This window comes from Saimiri boliviensis, chromosome 7 (assembly GCF_048565385.1).
Source record: "Saimiri boliviensis isolate mSaiBol1 chromosome 7, mSaiBol1.pri, whole genome shotgun sequence".
NCBI classification, from domain to species: Eukaryota; Metazoa; Chordata; class Mammalia; order Primates; family Cebidae; genus Saimiri; species Saimiri boliviensis.
Genome location: NC_133455.1, coordinates 65,601,854 through 65,617,463, shown reverse-complemented (window position 1 = coordinate 65,617,463; position 15,610 = coordinate 65,601,854). Strand labels below are relative to the sequence as shown.

Below are 15,610 nucleotides of genomic sequence, written 5' to 3'. Positions count from 1 at the left end.
TTTTTTTTTTAAGAAATAAAAGAGGCCCAGCATGGTGGCTCATGCCTGTAATCACAACACTTTGGGAGGCCAAGGTGGGAGGATCACTTGAGTCCTGGAGTTCAAGACCAGCCTGGGCAATACAATGAGACCCCATCTCTACAAAAATTTTAAGAAATAATAAGAAGAAATGAAAGTCACATCTTGCCAGCAGTTATGCTGGTATGATGGAAACCCTCCAAATAGAATCTACAGAGTGTTAACCCCTCCGATTCCTGCAAAGCATGGTGAGAAATAAATTACACCCCTTTACCTATTTCTCTGAGAATAAGATAGAACATTCCAATTCTCCTCCCTCCAGGCAGCCCTACCCCCAAAAAAACAAAGACAGAAGCTACGGCCGGGTGCAGTGGTTCATGCCTATAATCCCAGCACTTTGGGCAGCCAAGGCAGGAGGACTGCTTGAGCCCAAGAGTTCAAGACCAGCCTGGGCAACAAAGCAAGACCCATCTCTACAAAAAATAAAAAATCAGCCAAGCATAGTGACATGGACCTGTTATCCCAGCTACTTGGAGGATCGCTTGTGCAAAGGAGTTTGAGGTTGCAGTGAGCTAAGATCATGCCACTGCACTCCAGCTTGGGGGACAGAGCAACGCCGTGTCTCAAAAAACAAACAAACAAAAAACCAGAAGTTGTATCCTAAAGAAAATGAGATATACCAGTTAAGATGGAAGATAATTCTGCCAAAACTACTTGAAACAAGATTCAGGGAGATGGTGGTCAAACGGCAGTGTGGAAACACCACAGGGTTTAGAACCAAACAGACTTGGTTTCCAATACCAGCACACTGTACAGAAACTGCACACCTATCTCTAGGAGTTAAGATTAGAAACACATTTCAAAGACTTGCCCAAGGGCCAGGTGCGATGGCTCATGCCTATAATCCCAGAACTCTGGGAGGCCAAGGTGGGCAGATCATCTCAGGTCAGGAGGTTGAGACTAGCCTGGGCAACATGCTGAAACCTCGTCTCTACTAAAATACAAAAATTAGCCAGGCATGGTAGCAGGCCCCTGCAGCACCAGCTATTTGGGAGGCTGAGACAGGAGAATCGCTTGAACCCAGGAGGCAGAGGTTGCAGTGAGCTGAGATCGTGCCACTGCACTCCAGCCTGGGCAACAAGAAAGAGACTCCAACTCAAAACAAAAAGACTTGCCCAGGACCATTCAGGGTGTGAACACAATTCAGCATGACGCCCAAATTCAGTGCTCCTTCCCAGTGCCATTCATCTGGAATGCTACCTTACGGGAAAATGTGTAACCACAGGTGGGAAGACACACTGTATGCAATGTTCAGGTGCTTTTTGCTACCTCAGTTCCCTCGTCATTGTTATGATATAGGAGCTATGTATTCAGCACCTACTTACTGGCCAGGCAAGGTATATGAAGTGCTAAGCACAGGATCTATTACGTCATAAGCTCTCAATAACTGATGACTACTTATACAGAGACTTAACTTCTTAAGGGAGCTTAGAAAAAGCTGGCTTCTCACAGGAAACTGAATGGAACAGAAGTTAACCAGGCAAAAAAAGGGGAAGAACATGCCAGAGTGGACATTTTAGAGAATGGCAATGTATACAAAAGCGTAGAAGTGAAAAAAAGCACAGTGCATTCAGGGAAGTGCAAGTCATCTGGCATGGCTAGAGAGCAGAGAAAAAATATAGACAGAGCAGGAAACGAGGTTAAAAAGGCAGGCAGGTCTTGGTATACGAAGAAAGATGCTTCGAGTTTATCCTGTGAATGGGAGAAGCCAAGGAAAAGTTTTAAACAGGGAAAAGAACACAATTAGGTTTGTGTTTCAGAATGATTAATCAATGACAGGGTAGAGAAGGACATGCCGAAAGGAGAAGAGACTGAGACAGGCAGATGAGTTAGGAGACTACCTCATTAGTCAAGGCAAGAAATAAGTGCCTGAACTAACAATGGAATGGTAGGGAGAAGCAGAAGTAGAAACAAGACTCAGTGATCCATTAGAAGATGGCTCACTGGGAGAGGTGGCTTACACCTGTAATCTCAGCACTTTGGGAGGTCAAGGCAGGTGGATCACTTTGGCCCAAGAGTGAGACCAGTCTGGGAAACACTGCAAAACCTCATCTGGATTTAAAAAAAAAAAAAAAAAAAAAAACCTCTTTAAATTTTTTTTTTTCAGAATGTAAGAATGACTCTCAATTTTTTGACTTCAGTAAGTTACTACGGTCTGTCAGTGTCCCTCTAAAATTCCTATATTGGAACTTAATCCCCAATGTGATAGTATTAACAGATGGGGTCCAGGCACAGTGGTTCACACTCATAACTCCTGCACTTTGGGAGGCCAAGGCAGGACTATCGTTCATGGCCAGGGGTTTGAGACCAGCATGGGAAACATAATGAGACCTGTCTCCACAAAAAAATAAAAAATTAGGCCGGGTCCAGTGGCTCACACCTGTAATCCCAGCACTTTGGGAGGCCAAGGTGGGTGGATCACGAGGTCAGGAAATCGAGACCATCCTGGCCAACAAGGCGAAAAATACAAAAAAATTAGTTACCCGTGGTGGTGCATGCCTGTAGTCCCAACTACTTGGGAGGCTGGGGCAGGAGAATTGCTTGAACCCAGGAGGCAGAGATTTCAGTGAGCCAAGATTGCACCACTGCACTACAGCCTGGTGGCAGTGTGAGACTCAAAAAAACAACAAAAAAAAATTAGCTAGGTGTGGTGGCACACGCCTGTAATCCCAGCTGCTTGGGAGGATCACTTAAACCCAGGAATTCAAGGCTACTGTGAGTTATGATCTTGCCACTGCACTCCAGCCTTGCTGAGAAGCAAGACACTCACTCTCTCTCTCCTCCTCCCCTCTCCCTCGATCTCTCTCTCTATATATATACACAAACACATACACGTATACATATACATACACACACAAACACACATATAAAAGAGATGGGGCCTTTAGGAGGTAACTAGGTCATGAAAGAGAAATGCTCGTGAACAGGTTTAGTGCCCTTATAAAAGAAGTTTGAAGCCGGGCGGGGTGGCTCAAGCCTGTAATCCCAGCACTTTGGGAGGCCGAGGCGGGGGGATCACGAGGTCGAGAGATCGAGACCATCCTGGTCAACATGGTGAAACCCCGTCTCTACTAAAAATACAAAAAATTAGCTGGGCATGGTGGCACGTCCCTGTAATCCCAGCTACTCAGGAGGCTGAGGCAGGAGAATTGCTTGAACCCAGGAGGCGGAGGTTGCGGTGAGCTGAGATCGCGCCATTGCACTCCAGCCTGGGTAACAAGAGCGAAACTCCGTCCCAAAAAAAAAAAAAAATAATAAGTTTGACGGTCGGGCGCGTTGGCTCACGCCTGTAATCCCAGCACTTTGGGAGGCCGAGGCGGGTGGATCACGAGGTCAAGAGATCGAGACCATCCTGGTCAACATGGTGAAACCCCGTCTCTACTAAAAATACAAAAAATTAGCTGGGCATGGTGGCGCGTGCCTGTAATCCCAGCTACTCAGGAGGCTGAGGCAGGAGAATTGCTTGAACCCAGGAGGCGGAGGTTGCGGTGAGCCGAGATCGCGCCATTGCACTCCAGCCTGGGTAACAAGAGTGAAACTCTGTCTCCAAAAAAAAAAAAAAAACCAGTTTGAGGGAATCTGTATGCCCCTGCCACCATGCCAGGATGCAGCAAGAAGGTGCCATTTTTGAAGCAGAGAACAGGCTCTCAACAGACAATAAATCTGACTTCTTGATCTTTGACTTCCTAGCTTCCAAACTGTGAGCAGTAAATTTCTATCACATATAATTTACCAAGTCTAAGGTATTTTTTCATAGCAACAGAAATGGATGAGACAGTAAGCGGACATTTGAAATAGAAGTATCTGTGAAGCAGGGAGGTAGGGGCAGGGGTGGGAGAGGAAGTTGAAACAGAGTTGTTTTAGACTTATTCAGTTAGTATGGGGGAACCAATGGAATGTCTAGAGTAGAGGAAAGTCATGGCTACAGATACAGACTGCAGATACCATCTGCTCAGCCATGACAGCTGAAGTCCTGGGCACAGATGAGATTACTCAGCAAGTGTATATAAAGTGAGGTAAAGAACAGACACAAATCCAAGAAATACCCTCATCAGGAGAAAAAGAAGAAACCCCAGAGAGGACAAGAAGAGTTAAGAAGCCAGAAGGGTTGGGCGCAGTGGCTCAAGCCTGTGATCCCAGCACTTTGGGAGGCCGAGGCGGGTGGATCACGAGGTCAAGAGATCGAGACCATCCTGGTCAACATGGTGAAACCCCATCTCTACTAAAAAATACAAAAAATTAGCTGGGCATGGTGGCACGTGCCTGTAATCCCAGCTACTCAGGAGGCTGAGGCAGGAGAATTGCCTGAACCCAGGAGGCAGAGGTTGCGGTGAGCTGAGATCGCGCCACTGCACTCCAGCCTGGGTAATAAGAGCGAATCTCCGTCTCAGAAAAAAAAAAAAAGAAGCCAGAAGGAAACTATGTAACAAAGGTTAGGAGGGGGAGAGTTTCATAAAGACAATGGTCCAGGCAAGGCACAGTGGCCCACGCCTATAATCCCAGCAGTTTGGAAGGCGGAGGCGGGTGGATCATAAGGTCAGGAGTTCAAGACCAGCCTGGCCAACATAGTGAAACCCTGTCTCTACTAAAAATACAAAAATTTGCTGGGCATGGTAGCACGCACCTGTAGTCCCAGCTACCTGGGAGGCCGAGGCAGGAGAATCACTTGAACCTGGGAGGTGGAGGTTGTGGTAAGCCAAGATCATGCCAGTGCGCTCCAGCCTGGGCAACAGAGCAAGACTCAGCCTCAAAAAAAAAAAAAAAAAAAGAATGGTCCACAGTGTACAGAGAGATATTCCAAATATTCCAGATATTCCATCTGCAGAGAGATATTCCAAATCCAGCAGGCTCTCTGTAGTCTGAAATTGGAAGTCAAAATACCCAGTAGTACTTTGCCATGTTGGCCAGGCTGGTCTCAAACTCCTGACCTGAGGTGATCCATTATCCTTAGCCTCCCAAAGTGCTGGGATCACACGTGTGAGCCACCGCACCCAGCCAGAAAACTTTTGAAAGAGAAACTAGGCCGGGCGCGGTGGCTCAAGCCTGTAATCCCAGCACTTTGGGAGGCCGAGGCGGGTGGATCACAAGGTCGAGAGTTCGAGACCATCCCGGTCGACATGGTGAAACCCCGTCTCTACTAAAAATACAAAAAATTAGCTGGGCATGGTGGCTCGTGCCTGTAATCCCAGCTACTCAGGAGGCTGAGGCAGGAGAATTGCCTGAACCCAGGAGGCGGAGGTTGCAGTGAGCCGAGATCGCGCCATTGCACTCCAGCCTGGGCAACAAGAGCGAAACTCCGTCTCAAAAAAAAAAAAAAAGAGAGAAACTAAAAGGATGTATTCACTGAGGACAAGTGGGGGGTAAGAAAAGAGTAAAAACCATAGTTTCTGAAAGTTCTAAACATCCATATGTGCCTTTTCATAGCCTGTATATGCTAAGTCTCAGAAACTTTCATGTCACAGCCATTTGCCTAAACCTACAGGCTCAGAAATGTCTATATGTGAGATGTCTGTATGAAACAGACCAGCCAGTCTTCTGCTCTAGTCAACTACTGGCAGTGACCCAGCATGTGCTGGACTAAGGGTATAGGTGCCGACAGGAACAACTGATGATGGAGGGAAGCCTTACTTTTAAAAAAGATATCACAAATTCATTCCATTCATCACTTCCTATATAACCTTATTCTACTAAGTAACATAAGATATTAAAAACTGCCAAGTCTCGGCCGGGCGCAGTGGCTCACGCCTATAATCCCAGCACTTTGGGAGGCTGAGGCGGGTGGATCACGAGGTCAAGAGATCGAGACCATCCTGGTCAACATGGTGAAACACCGTCTCTACTAAAAATACAAAAAATTAGCTGGGCATGGTGGCGCGTGCCTGTAATCCCAGCTACTCAGGAGGCTGAGACAGAAGAATTGCCTGAACCCAGGAGGCGGAGGTTACAATGAGCCAAGATTGCGCCATTGCAGTCCAGGCTGGGTAACAAGAGCGAAACTCCATCTCAAAAAAAAAAAAAAAAAACTGCCAAGTCTCTAGTCTCTGTGCATCCATTCACTATCGGCAGCAGTAAAGATTACACATGCTGACTGCTCACGGCTGCCATACTACACTCGGCTTTTCTGTTATCTTACTTTAAACCTCCTTACAACTCTAAGAAGCGTGTCATCCCTTTCTTAAGTGTTGAAGAAACTCATACTTAGGAGGTTAGTTTGTCCAAAGTCACAGAGCTAATAAATGATACAGCCAGAACTTCAACCCATGCCCATCATGTCAAAATATTGCTTCTCAAATGATCACACAAAACCGTCTCATGCCAAAATCAAGTCCCCAAGACAGAGACTTTATTTTTCAATTCAAATTGAAGTGACCAAAAATTTATCATATTCCTAAAACAACATGAGATGTTGTGATGTTTTTTTTCTTAATTGACTGAATCTGCCTTGGAGCACTCCTCGTTTTGTATAGTAGCTAAAGGTTTTGTTTTGGCCTTCTGTACTGATCTGTGTTGCAAGTCCTGATCCCTAATTCCTGTCTGTCTAACGTGGAGTTGATTAAGTGTGGCTGTAGGCCTTTGTTTTCCAATGGTGCTATATTTCTTTTGTTTTCAACTACTTCACTGAACCCAGCTGTCTTGCAACCTTCAGTGGTGCTGTCTCTGGATGGGGGCTACAAAAACAAGACTTGGTGAATATCTTGCTCTTTGGTGCTGAAAATGGATGATGGACTTTGGCTGTGAGCCAGGGTTAGGATGGTACTTGTCTTACATCCACCTCGTCTTCAACTGGGGCTATATTTCTGTCCTGGAAAACGAACTCTGAAGAAAACATGGGTTGGGGGGAATGATCCCTAAGGAAAACAGTTTACACTTGAGCTCTGGTTTGAAAGTACAAGGGACTGATGGTGATGGACAGTTCAGATGTGGATGGAAGAGTATGTGGGGAGGCTGGCTGGTTGAGTTTGTTATTTTCTGTATATAGAGGTTGGAATATATCAACACTTGGAATTGTTACCCATCTACAGAATTGACTTCTCAAATAAAGATGCTAAAAATAAAAAAAAAAAAAGAGAAATAAATGGTTGGGAGTTATTTAAAATAACTTTCAGATACGAAGGACCTCTATAAGAGCTTACTCTGAGGCCGGGCGCAGTGGCTCACGCCTGTAATCCCAGCACTTTGGGAGGCCAAAGCAGGTGGATCACCTGAGTTCAGAAGTTTGAGAACAGCCTGGACAACACGGTGAAACCCCATCTCTACTAAAAATATAAATAATAGCTGGGCTTGGTGGCAGGCACCTATAATCCCAGCTACTAGGGAGGCGGAGGCAGGAGAATCGCTTGAACCCAGGAGGCAGAGGTTGTGAGCCTAGATTATGCCACTGCACTCCAGCCTGGGCAACAGAGAGAGACTTGTCTAAAAAAAGAAAAAGAATTATGAGAAACTGTGCAGACAAGCAAGAAGGAGCATTTTCAAAGAGTATCCCTGAATTAGTCACATGAGAGAAGCATGGAGAACTCTAGTAATTATAACACAAATATAGTATGAAGGCCCTATTTTTAGTCAGTCATCTGAACTTTCAACCCTGAGGTGCTAAGTCTTACAGAGGCTAGGACGGAACGTCAGAACCAAGGGCTGAGCTAAGTGTGACAGGTTAATGATTTATCTTATTCAAAAATCCAGCTCAATGCCATGGGGCTGTCAAACAACAAGATAAATTTTTCAAAATACACAGCCATTTGCCTAAACCAGAACAAGGGTATCCAAACAGGCCACTCTTTTCAATAAGGTGAATCATTCTTCCAGTGAATGTGTAACTTCTCTTCTGGAACTTCCCTCAAAACCAGTTTACAATCATTCTGATTTTTTGACAATCACAACTAAAATCAGTTTATAATCACTCTAGTTTCTTCAGTCACAAAAAGTTTGGGCTCCAAAAGAATTTCAACCAGCTTTTCTCTACTTGATTCCGAGTGACCTATAAATGAAACTCTACCCTCAAAGAATTGAAATCTGTCACCATGAGGGTTTTCAAAGGAATGTGTCACAGGCTCTGACAGTAATCCTGATGATGAGCTGCTGCCCACCAAAAACACATACGCAAGTTCCGGAGGCAGATCGCTTAGATAATGCACATTCTTGGTTATTTAAAATCTACATTCCGGTTTTCCTTAATACTCCTAGCATCAAGTGCTACAGCTGCTTAGACAGAACTTTCTGCTAAAGGTGTATCCTATTATCCTATGAATCTATGACTAAGCTAGGTATTTTGGGAAAAGCGGCCCCATTTCCCATGACAGGTAAAGCAGGAGGAACGGACCAGTTTTATGGTGGCTTAAGTCTATCTGCCTCTTTCTGAGACTGTAAAATCTTTATCCAGCATCTCTTCCTTTTCATCTTCAACTCTCCTACCTCTGCCCCACTCCTAAAGTCACTGCAATTCCTAGGAAGCAGCCTCCTCTTATCCTTTCACCTTCATGGGAGACCCTCTGCCATGCTTTCAGGACCACAGAGCTACGTGACCAAACAGGCAGGAGAAAGGTAGGATGGGACTATGTTGTTTGTGCTCAGAGAAGTATTCAAAGAAGAAAAGGGAGGGTCCCTTCCTGTGAGTGTTATTTTATCTTAAATACCTTTCCAGTTGTCATCTTTGGACTGTTCTCACACACTGAAAGACTTGAGCTCCTTCCTGCGTGCCACAGAAGTACGGGAACATTCTTCTTTGCATTGCACTTATGACTGAACTGCACAGGCTAAATCACAGCCCTCTCTACTGGCCACACAATCTGATCTCATATTTATAATTCTCTTCTGTTTCTCACAACAACGATAAAGCAGAGAGCTTCCTCTTTTCTTAGAAGGTGGCCCCTATACATAACTCCACCATGGTCATGCACTCTTTTGTTGACATTTTTCAAATTTCCCTGCCAGACTCAGAGCTTCTTGAAAGCTACCGTGGTATCCTGCTCACTTGCACACAGTAGGCACAAAATAAATGTCTGCTGAACTGAATGCATAAATGATGGATTTGAAAGAGATTTCAAAGGGAGAATCAACACTGTAGTATAGAACTGTTTGTAGCATTTCCTTAGAGTAAAAATTAGTTAACAGCTTGTGCAACGACAGTACAGATATTTAAATCATTCCAATGTCATCATCACATAGCAGCTTAGGATAATGACACTTATTAGGTATGCAACTTTAGACAAAACAGTATTTCTGAGTACAAGTTTCCCTTCTGTTAAGCCAAAAAAAAAAAAAAAGGAAAGGGTCGGGGGTGAGTGAAGCTCAAATGATAATACAAAGAAAGACCATTACACAAATATAACGTAGTATTGGACAGACTGAAGCAAATTAATTCTCACCATTTGTGCTATTTGACGTGCATACATTTGACTAGACCATATAATAAATTCAAACAACAGAGCTTACTGTCAAGCATATATGTGGATCATTAAACATTTCAATCACATAAATACTTGCAGAAACCTTCTACCTATTCAGCTCATCTATAGAAAAGGTCATCCTTATTTGTAAATTCAATTTCTAAATGATTTCCAGACAGTTTCAGGCTGTTCTTTTTGTGACAGAAGCAGGTTTTAACCACGAAGATGCCTGGTGACCTGCCTGAAGCACCAGACACATCACACAGCTCTGCAACACGCTCTGCGGCAAACAGCCCACAGCAGGCACAAACCTGCATCTCAGCACAGAGTTGGCTGATCTATGACCAAAGCCTGCAGCTGAAAACAAATGCAAGCACAAAGAAAATTCTTTAACAGTATACAGCTCAGATTATTGCTATGATTAAGACCAATGACAGTCTGAACCTTAAAAAGAATTAAAATAGGCCGGGCGCAGTGGCTCAAGCCTGTAATCCCAGCACTTTGGGAGGCCGAGGCGGGTGGATCACGAGGTCAAGAGATCGAGACCATCCTGGTCAACATGGTGAAACCCCGTCTCTACTAAAAATACAAAAAATTAGCTGGGCATGGTGGCGTGTGCCTGTAATCCCAGCTACTCAGGAGGCTGAGGCAGGAGAATTGCCTGAACCCAGGAGGCGGAGGTTGCGGTGAGCCGAGATCGCGCCATTGCACTCCAGCCTGGGCAACAAGAGCGAAACTCCGTCTCAAAAAAAAAAGAATTAAAACAGAGAAATGAGTGCACCAGTGTCAGCAAGGCATGCTAAATACATAGTTAAAAGCATCTTTAGCGGTGACTCTTCCCTGTAATCCCAGCACTTTGGGAGGCTGAAGCAAGTGGATCACTTGAGGTCAAGAGTTTAAGACCAGCCTGGCCAACATGGTGAAACCCCATCTCTACTAGAAATACAAAAAAATTAGCTGGGCAGCAGTGGTGCTCTGCCTGTAATCCCAGCTGCTCTCGAGGCTGAGACAGAAGGACTGCTTGAGCCTGGGAGGCGGAGGTTGCCATGAAAAGGGCAACAGTTTGAGACTCTGTCTCAAAAAACAAACGAACAAAAGAAAAGCATTTAAAAAAAAAAAAAAGCGAAGTACTTTTGCTAGAGCAGTAACTGGAAAGAAAATGCAAAACAAATAACACTTAGTTCCAAATATGCTACAGACAATCACAAGTAACACCATATTACATAGATATGGGGACTATTGAATTATTTTAACTTCACTTGAATTCCTAATGTCCATCTACATCTTCGGTCAACCCTCCCCTGTATTTTCAGCAAGAAACATGACCAATATGCTGACACCTGCAGTCCCAAGTTTTCAATTGCATTTTTTCCAGAGTCATCCACTGCTAAAAGAGATAAAATACGGGATAGCGTAGTATAAATCCGTAAGAAACAAATTCAAACTAAGTCATGTGCCAACCAAAATAATCCTGCATTGGAAAGCACTTGTCCTTAAAACGTTTATGCCTTGGCGTTCACGATTTGTAGAAGTTTCACACCTTTGTGAAGGAGAAAGAGGTGAGCTAATCAGTTGTGGGTCCTAGAAATAGTTCCTCAGAATGTTTCTAGACATCTAGAGATGTCTAGAAACACTCAGAGATGTAAACAACAATCAGCTGGAAGCAGATATACCCAGAATAAGGAGCGTCCAGGATTTCCCTCTCCGTATGAAAGCAATCAACTCCTATTTTTAATCTACCTCTGACGCAAGCATCCCGGCAAACCTCTCTCTTCTGGCTAATCAAAGCTGGCTGATACGTTACTCTCAAATAGCAGTTTTAAAAGTCAGATTTTAATGCAAATCAACACAGACTTAATGTCAATGCTTTGGTCCAGGAGAAAAAGGAGGTATCTTGAGAGATAGAATTGATGGTAATACAAAAAAAACAGTCGATTTTCGAAGGGGGGCGGGGACTTAAAGAAATTTACATTTAAACAAATTAAGGCCCAGCTATTCAAGTCTATAGCAAACGGGTTCACCTGGTGAATATTTCAACCAAAGGTATAACTGGGCAGACAAGCCCAAAGGATTCCTATCTTCTTAAGCACTTCACAGAAACAAACTAATCTAATACCAGTGATTGCCCGGGCTGGCCAAAGAACTTCCCAACTGATTAACTGAAAAATGATACGTTGGTAGTTAAGTGCGGGTAAAAACAGCACTTCCTTACACATTGGGAAAACCAAAAAGGGTTATGAAAAGTAATTATTTCCTTCAATGCCCAACAGGATTTATAACATTCAAGTCTACTTTTGGTTTTTCATTGTAAAGGAGTCTCAGAGGGGAGGGAACCATAATGCCTTAATAAGTAAACAATATGTAATGTTTAATAAGCTCCGGGGAGCTGGTCACAGTCTTCTTTTCCAATCAAGAGTTTTTGGAACCACTTGAAAAATGCTAGTGAAGAGGGCCTTCTACAAGGAACTCAGTAAGAATATGCAACTCTGGAGACACAATCAAAGTACTGGTATTAGACTTGGAAAAAATGCTGCTTTTGTCTCAGGGGCAGCCAGTGATAAAAACAGGAACTTTACAGAGAACTGATCACAACTGCCCAACAAGCCTGATCACATGCCCACAACAGAGCACTGTGTTTTTCTCATTGTTGTACTAGGAGTTCTCTAATAACAGTGGCTTGATTTATTCCATTTTTTAAAATTCTCAAAATAAATCGAACCCTCCCTGTCCCAATCTACTGTCAAAAGAAAGGATGCCAGCCAGGCTTTGCAAGTAACCGGTAGCCTCCTCTCCTTCCCTCTTCGAAGACTCCAAAAGGTGACCAGATGCGGAAAATGTAGCCCGAATAACAAGGCACCAGGATAAAAAAAACCTCTTAGGACAAAGGTGGTCTAAAAGCAGCACCGTGTATCTCTCTGGGTTACTGCCACTGCTTCTCATCTCCCCTAGGACCCTCAATGGCTCACCCGCTTCTGTCTCACTCCTGTCACTGGGGAGGCATCTCGCATTGTTAAAAGAGAGAGAAGAAATGCCGCTGCGGATTTCCCATGTGTCTTTCTCTTTTTAAAAGGGAGAAGCGGGGCTAGAACAAGGCGTGGAGCCCTCCACGAAGAGGGGACAGGAGAGGGAAAAGCTGTCAGCAGCCCTCCTCGCAGCCCTCCCCCTCACCCCACCTTGCCCAGACGCCCGGGCAGAAGCGGGAGGGCGCAGCTTTGTCTCGGGTTTGGGGGGCAGGAAGCGCAGAAGCAGTGTGGGCCCGGGAAGACCTCTCCCACAACCCCTTACTTAGCCCCCTCCAAGGGAAAACAATGAAAGCCACGGAAAACCACTTAGCGGGGTGGGAGACGAGGGAAGACGGTCGTGGAGTGCCAGGCCAGGTTCTATGCACCCTCGTTCCCCTCGCCGCCAGGCCACCAGGGCGCGCGGCGGGACCTGTCTCTCGAGTCGCCGCGATCCGCAGGGCCCCGGGCGCCCGCTCCCCCGCCCGGCTCCTACCCTCCGAGAGCTCCAGCTCCAGCTCTGCCAGCTGCGCCCGCACTTCAGGCGGCAGCGCCGCCACCGCGGCCGGCGACGGCTCCAGGCCTCGTTCCGCCATCCCGGCTCCGTCAGCCACACTCCGGAAGACAAGAGAGGGGGCCGAAGGACGGACGGACCGACGCTGGCCCACACCCGGCTACAGGATCCGGCTCCGGCCGCCGAACGCCACCAGCACAGCCGCCGCAGCCGCCGCCGCCGCCGCCGCCGCCATGAGCAAAGGTCACGTGACCGCGGCGGCCCCGCCCCTAGGCCGGAGGACGCACCGCCTCCGCAGCCCAGTCAGGCTGAGGACGCACGTGCTTATGGCGCCCTCTACCGGAGAGCTGCCAGAACCACGGGCCCAAGCCCACCACCCGAATTTCCCTGCGCGAAATGGGCTCACGGTGTGGACTGTCGGCTTTACCACAGTAGTGTGTAGCATTTACCCTTCACTCTCGAGCAAGTGTTCAGGGGCCCCGGGCCTTACTTTTTCCAATTCTAGACTTAGCAATGTATGTCTTTGTCGTGTCCTTTACTCCATTTCCCCTGATCAATTAATACCTGCCCATTTATAAAAACGTAATCACAGGCCACCTCCTTCACGGTGGCTCTTGGTCCCAACTGCCAGGAGCTCTCTGTTTCTGTTTCAGTTTTAGCTTTTAAAAAGACAAAGGCAGGCCGGGCGCGGTGTCTCACACTTGTAGTCCTAGCACTTTGGGAGGCAGAGGAGGATGGATAACCTGAGGTCAAGAGTTTAAGGCCAGCCTGGCCTACATAGTGAGATTCCGTCTCTGCTAAAACTACAAAAATTAGCCTAGCTTGGTGGCGGGCACCTGTAATTCCAGCTACTCAGGAGGCTGAGGCAGAAGAATCACTTGAACCCAGGAGACAGAGAGAGGTTGCAGTGACCTGAGATCATGCCATTGCACTCCAGCCTGGGTAAACAGAGCAAAAACTCCGTCTCAAAAAAAAAAGAAAAATAAAGTAAAAGGCAATGGAAAGGGACTCCATTTCTTCCTATCCAGACTTCTAACAACTTACAAGGAGGGAACTTACTTTATCTCATCCTCCTCCGTATATGGCCTGATAGGTGTTCCAAAACATTAATTTTAATTTAATATAAAGAGGGTCCAAGGTTTCAAAAAAGAGTTGAAACTGTCTAAAAAAAAAAAAAAGTGAAAACTGGATGAAGCATACACAGGAATTCTCTGTACTGTCTTTGTAGCTTTTCAGTAAGTTTTAAACCATTCTAAAGTAAAATGTTTATTTAAAATTAAAGAAGCTTAGAACAAACTTAAGAGATCCTCCCACCTCAACCTCCCAAAGTGCTGGGATTACAGGCGTGAGCCACCACATCCAGCCTTGGATCCTCTCTAAATTATCTTTTTTTTTTTTTTTTTTGAGATGGAGTTTCGCTCTTGTTACCCAGGCTGGAGTGCAATGGCACGATCTCGGCTCACTGCAACCTCTGCCTCCTGGGTTCAGGCAATTCTCCTGCCTCAGCCTCCTGAGTAGCTGGGATTACAGGCATGCACCACAATGCCCAGCTAATTTTTTGTATTTTTAGTAGAGACGGGGTTTCACCATGTTGACCAGGATGGTCTCGATCTCTTGACCTCGTGATCCACCCGCCTCGGCCTCCCAAAGTCCTGGGATTACAGGCGTGAGCCACTGCGCCCGGCTGTCTTTATTTCTAATGATTCATTCTTCACCTTAAATTCTTTTTATCTCGATATTATTATTGTTGTACCAGCCTCTTTAATTACTATTTGCTTTTTTTAATTTTTATTTCCAACTTTGGCTGTAACTCTGTAACAAATTAACTAAAACCATTTATGTTCGTTTAATATGATTATTGATATATTAGGACTTATTTCTTCATCTTTATTAAATGTTTTCTGGTTATCATTCTCTGTCTTTTCTCTTTTCCCTTTCTTTCTCTACTGTCAAATTAGTGAAGTGTTAGATAGTACTTCTTTACTTTATTCTTCTGGTTTGGAAGGTACAAATTGTACTGCTATTCTTTCTTTGGCTATTTTAAAAGTCTAACATTAAATTTTTCTCCTAGGCCAGGTGTGGTGGCTCATGCTTTGGAAGAAAAATTTTTTAAACTTGACAAAGGGCCGGGCGCGGTGGCTTACGCCTATAATACTAAAAATACAAAAATTCACTGGGCATGGTGGCGTGCGCCTGCAGTCCCAGCTACTCGGGAGGCTGAGGCAGAATTGCTTGAACCTAGGAGGCGGAGGTTGCGGTGAGCCGAGATTGCGCCATTGTACTCCAGCCTGGGTAACAAGAGCGAAACTCCGACTCGAAAAAAAAAAAAAAACTTGCCAAAGAAAAATATACTGTTTATACCGTGTTACTTTTTTCTTTTATTTTTTATTATTTATTTTTTTTTAAATTTTTTAATTTATTTTTTTAAAGATGGGGTTTCAGCATGATGGCCAGGCTGGTCTTGAACTCCTGACTTCAGGTGATCCACCCACCTTGGCCTCCCAAAGTGCTAGGATTACAGGTGTGAGCCACCGCGCCTGGCCAACTTTTTTCTTTTTTTGAGACAGAGTCTCCGTCTGTCACCCAGGCTGGAGTGCAGTGGTGCGATCTCAACTCACTACAACCTCTACCTCCTG

At 45.2% G+C, this 15,610-nt stretch overlaps 1 protein-coding gene across 3 annotated transcripts in view; it reads right to left on the bottom strand.

Annotated features, from left to right (window-relative positions):
• DIP2B (disco interacting protein 2 homolog B) overlaps nucleotides 1-13,202 on the bottom strand; it is a 284,011-nt gene extending 270,809 nt beyond the window's left edge. For all 3 annotated transcript variants that reach the window (XM_039472182.2, XM_039472183.2, XM_074402637.1), the window contains exon 1: nucleotides 12,957-13,202. In XM_039472182.2, coding sequence (XP_039328116.2) covers nucleotides 12,957-13,056 — 100 coding nt within the window. In that variant the 5' untranslated portion in view covers nucleotides 13,057-13,202. The remainder of the gene's footprint in view (nucleotides 1-12,956) is intronic.
• Between the last annotated feature and the right edge of the window lie 2,408 nt (nucleotides 13,203-15,610).